General features: G+C 60.9%; 2 protein-coding genes across 2 annotated transcripts; one reads left to right on the forward strand and one right to left on the reverse strand.

Moving 5' to 3' along the window:
* Positions 1–617: 617 nt before the first annotated feature.
* On the reverse strand, positions 618–1,854 carry SPRG_05370 (AGC protein kinase; the record flags this gene model as incomplete). Its single annotated transcript, XM_012343966.1, has 5 exons — positions 618–995; positions 1,044–1,124; positions 1,167–1,229; positions 1,289–1,459; positions 1,513–1,854. The coding sequence occupies 5 exons, from the start codon at positions 1,852–1,854 to the stop codon at positions 618–620; spliced, it is 1,035 nt and encodes a 344-aa protein (XP_012199356.1).
* Positions 1,855–2,908: 1,054 nt separating this feature from the next.
* SPRG_05371 (hypothetical protein) lies at positions 2,909–4,517 on the forward strand (the record flags this gene model as incomplete). Its single annotated transcript, XM_012343967.1, has 4 exons — positions 2,909–3,137; positions 3,183–3,320; positions 3,375–3,586; positions 3,633–4,517. 4 exons carry the CDS (start codon positions 2,909–2,911, stop codon positions 4,482–4,484), a joined length of 1,431 nt encoding a protein of 476 aa, XP_012199357.1. The 3' UTR covers positions 4,485–4,517.
* Between the last annotated feature and the right edge of the window lie 395 nt (positions 4,518–4,912).

The raw sequence follows: 4,912 nt of genomic DNA on the forward strand, positions 1-4,912 counted from the left end.
ATCCGTGTCGTCGCGCCGAGGACGCGGTGCGCAAGCTCCAGCACGTGGTCGTGGGCAGCATGCAGCTTCTCCGTCATGGCAGCCAAGAAGCTTGGTGCTCGGCTTGCAGACGTTCGATCTCCATCTTGTGGTCGCGTGCCGAATCCGATGCAGGACGCGCGATCGGCGTGTTGCTAGCGCGAGGCGCAGAGCGCACCGCAGTGGCAGTGGTGGAGCGTGCAGCTGGCTTGGCCGTAGCCTTGGCCACCGACTTGGTGGTGGTAGGCCGGCGGAACGGGTGCGAGATGCGGAGTTGGGCTTCCAAAGCCGCGACGCGACGGGCCTCCTTGTCCTGGTGGTACGTTGCGCTGTAGAGAGTCATCTTGCTTCGATCGAGGAATTGGAAATGAGATGTAGAAAACTAGTCTATCTCGGTGGTAAAATCGTCAAGTTGTCTTTTACAAGACCAGATACACGAGGTGCAGAAGCTCTACGGCCGATCGTACCGACACACAACGCCACACTGTAAAGAATTGCCACGACGATGTATCGAATGAGGAGTTGGATTGAACAGAACATGCAAACGACGGGCGCGCGTCGCCTTCTAGACCGCCAACGCGGCGCCACATCGCGGTCCTCTACTTGTCCATCTCGTTTTCGGCGTTGTACGTAAAGCCGGCAAAGTTGGCCTTGTTGCGCTGCGTCTCGCTGAGGTTGGTCGTCACGACCGAGTCGACGGGCTTCTCGCCCGTGAATTCAAGGTCAAAGTTGCTCGTGTCGATCGAGCCCATGCGGTTCGGCGGCTTGAACTCGGGCGTCGTCTCCTTGCGGTAGACCTGGTCCCAGTCCATGCCCGCAAAGAACGGGTGGTTGCGGATCTCGGCGCCGTCGGTCGGGCCGCTACCAAGACGGTCCGACACCTTGCGCTGCAAGAGGCCCGTCAACAGGCTCTTGGCTTCCGCCGACATGAACGACGGGAACCGCAGCGGCGCGTTGATGATCTTGTCGTACATGCGCTACACAGTGCGAGTGAGCTCTCGGCGTCAACGTCGGCGGCGATCTACCTGCATGTTTTGGTCGTAAAACGGCGGGAGGCCCGTGAGCATTTCGTAGATGAGCGTGCCCAAGCTCCACCAGTCGACGGCCTAACGTTCGGTCAAAATTTGCATGGCAACGGCGGGAAGTACCTTGCCGTGACCCTTGTTTTCGAGAATCTCGGGCGCCAAGTACTCGGGCGTACCGCAGAACGTCTAGTCGAACATGAGCGCGATGCGAGAGCATACGACGGGCGTTCCTTGGTGCCACCGACGGCGCCAGCGCCCGTGACGGCTTCCTTGGAAAGGCCAAAGTCCGTGAGGCGAATGTGACCTTCGCTGTCGAGCAAGATGTTTTCGGGCTTCAAGTCGCGGTAGATGATGTCGTGGTTGTGCAGCTCCTCGAGCGCGAGGAGGATCTCGGCCGCGAAGAGGCGCGCCTTGCTCTACGCAAATAAGATCGCGATAAGACGAGGCGACTGGAAAGGGCATGATGTACCTGGGAGAAGCGCCGGTCCTTCTTGAGCCAGAAAAAGAGCTCGCCGCCCGAGCAGTAGTCCATGACGAGGTACAGCTTCTCCGGCGTCTGGAACGCGTACGAGAGCGTCGTAAGGAACGGGTGCTTGATCGTCTGCAAAATGTTGCGCTCCGTTTTCGTGTGGCCGAGCTGGTTGCGCTTGATGAGCGCCGCCTTTCGCAGCGTCTTCATGGCGTAAATCTTCTGCGTGTCCTTCTTGCGGACCATCATGACCTTGCCAAAGCTGCCCTTCCCGAGGACCTTGAGCAGATCGAAATCTTCGATCGTGACCTTGGTCGGCACGGACGTCGTCGAACCGTCCATGTCCTTGATGATCATGGCCTCGGTCGGCCCCGAGTTGTCTTCGCCGTCAGCTACATTGTGCACGCATAGTGAGTTCGCCGTACGTGGCATCACAAAGCGTACAATCCGGGTCGGCTGCGGCGGCCACGGCGGACGGCGGGATCGGCGTCGGCGCCGGTGGGGCCGCCGCGACAGGCACGGCGTTGGGCACCTGCGGCGCACGAGGCGGTACCTGGTCTTGGCGGTAGTGAGGCGCCGGAGCGCTCTGGCGCGCCTGCTGCGGGATGGGCTGCGGGCGCAGGGAGCTCTGGCCCGAGGCCTCGCTCTGCACGGGAGGACGCGTCTTGCCGCCCTTGCTCGCCTTGTTGCCCATGTTGCTCGAGTTTGTAATTGTGAAGTCGGGGGCGGTCTCGGAGAAGCGCACCCGATTCGATGAACCAACATTACGCACCTTGGATCGAACGAGAGCACGGTCGCTCATTGGCTGCTTCGATGAGACAGCGCTGTAACACACATGGTGCAGGTCACAGAAAGTGGTGCGCTTTTTATCCGAACCCGCCGGATAAAGAGCCCCTTGGCCTGACGATGGTGTTACCCGACGTTATTACCGCGGCTTTGACGTTATAACTGCTGCTACGGAACGTCGTAACACGTCGCTAGCACATTACGCACAGCGCGCTGCGACGATGCCGACGTAGAGCCATGGCACGAGCGACAGCGTCCGGCCAAGTACTACCTCGCAGCACCTGCGTCCGTCTCGTCCTTTCTGCATCGGCGAGGGTTTCTATATTAACGTATCTAGTAGTAAATAGCTAAAAAATAGCTGGAAAATAGGCTGCGAAGAAGCGCCGAGTTCCGTGTGTGCGGCGCTAGAGGAGGTCCTCGCCGACGCACGCACGCACGTCGTCGTCGTCTGGTTTGCTGTGGGAACCATGTGTGGGAACCATGTGTGGGAACGCTGCTTGGGAAAGATCGGCGCCGCGCCGGCCTCGGATTGGTCGGATCTTTGAACCAATCAGAGGCGGTATTGCCCATAAGCCAATCATCACGGGGTGGTCATTTTCCGCTTCGCAACATGAGCGCGCAGGCAAAGGACCTTCTCGCGGCGGCGCGCTGCGGCGACGTCGACGACGTCAAGCAGCTTTGCATGAGCATTAGCGCCGATGACCTCAACTACCAAGACGAGTACTCGGGCAACACGGCGCTGCACATGGCGTGCGCCAACGGCCACATCGGCTGCGTGAAATTGCTCCTCGCCAAGCACCCGCGCCTCTTGCCTAACTTGAACGGCAACTCGCCGCTGCGTAGGTTTGTCGTCGTTGGATATGATCTTGACGGTGTATGTGTAGACTGGGCTGTGCAAAACAAGCATATTGACGTCGTCAAGCTCCTCATTGCCGCGTACCCGGACATTGACGTTCTCGCGCAGAACGCCTTTGGCCGCGGCTGCGTCACGGAAGCCTTCCAGAGCGAAAACACCGACATTGGTATATCGCATCCTCTCTATTCGCTTTGCTTGGCGCCAACTTCAAATCAACTAGTTGCGCTCCTCCTCGAGCACAAGTCGGCGACCGAAGAGCGCTTGGCCAACAACGCGGACTTGGCCAACGGCGCCGCCAAGCTCACGCTTGAAGACGACGACGAAGACGTGGCCAGTGAGGCCGAGATGAAGAAGCAGCCGCGCGTGCTGCAGGAAACGACGCTCGAGTTTGCTTTTGACGCGACGTTGCCTGCACTCAAAGCGCGCGAACTCGTACGCCAACGATGCTACCGCCCGATAAAATTCAAATGAGGTGTAGGCGCTGGACATGGACAAGTCGGCGTTCGGCTCGAGCGCGGACGAAGACATCACGGGCGTCTCGATCTGGTCGGCGTCGCTCATCTTGAGTCGCTGGGTGCTCCAAGACGCGGCTTCGTTTGCCAACAAGCGCGTGTGCGAGCTCGGCGCTGGCTGCGGCGTGAGCGGCCTCGCGTGCTACCTCTACACCTCGGCGGCGTCGGTCGTGCTCACGGACCTCTACCACCACACGGTCGCCAACCTCGACCACAACGCCAAGCTCAACAAGCCGACCAAGGCCGCGATCGCCGAGACGTCGCCCGAGGCGGTCGGGTGCGCCGAGTGCGGCACGCTCCAGCGCTTCACGGCCGACAACCCGGAAGGGAAGCTCATGCTTTGCGGCCGGTGCCGGTGCGTCGCGTACTGCTCGCGCGAGTGCCAAAAGGCCGCGTGGAAGCTGCACAAGGGCGTGTGCAAGGAGCTCTTGGCACAAAAGACGAACGCGGCGCCGACGACACTCAGCGTCCGGGCCGTCGACTGGGCCAAGCCCGAGACGTACGGCAGCGACGTCTTTGACGTGGTCTTGGGCTCGGACCTCGTGTACCACAAGGACATTGTCCCGATCCTCGCGCAGGTCGTCGACGCGGTGCTGGTGCCTGGCGGCCGCTTCCTCCACGTGGCGTCCCAGGCGCGCGACTCGCTCGTCGAGTTCAAGGACGCGATGGAAACCCGCGGGTTCCGTGTCAGCATGACCATTGTCCCCGACGCGCTCAAGACCAACCCGCTTGTGGGCTCGAGCGCCGACCTCTTTGACTTGCACTTCAACGAAATGAGCGACACGTACTGCATGTACACGTTTACGAAGGCCGCGTAATCGCAATCAAACTACACTCGACGCCCCGTGTCTTCATGCGCGACTCGCCTTCGAGTACCTGTGTCCAGGATAGCAGGAAGCGCGTCGATCCCAGCGCCTCTCGGGTCTGCGCACGATCGAGGCGACAGCGATGAGGCACCCGCGGTATTTCTTCCGGCGGCTACGAGCTGCGCAGACAGGTGCGAAGTCGTCGTCTGCACGGATGGCTCGTTGGCCTCGGCAATGCGTTGAAGACGCCCGTGGATCGTCGTGACGTGTCGCGCTACCGTCGCGCCGAGCTGCCGCGACCTCGGGCGTCGTCTCGAGACGCGCCTGCATGTCGGCATACGCGGCAGCCTTGCCACGCGCGTCGTAGATCTGCCGCGTGAGCATCGCATTCTCGTTGGCCAGAAAGCCCATGTCGACCTCGAGCTTGATGCCCGAAGCTC

Source organism: Saprolegnia parasitica (genome assembly GCF_000151545.1).
Source record: "Saprolegnia parasitica CBS 223.65 unplaced genomic scaffold supercont2.15, whole genome shotgun sequence".
Lineage (NCBI taxonomy): Eukaryota > Oomycota > Saprolegniomycetes > Saprolegniales > Saprolegniaceae > Saprolegnia > Saprolegnia parasitica.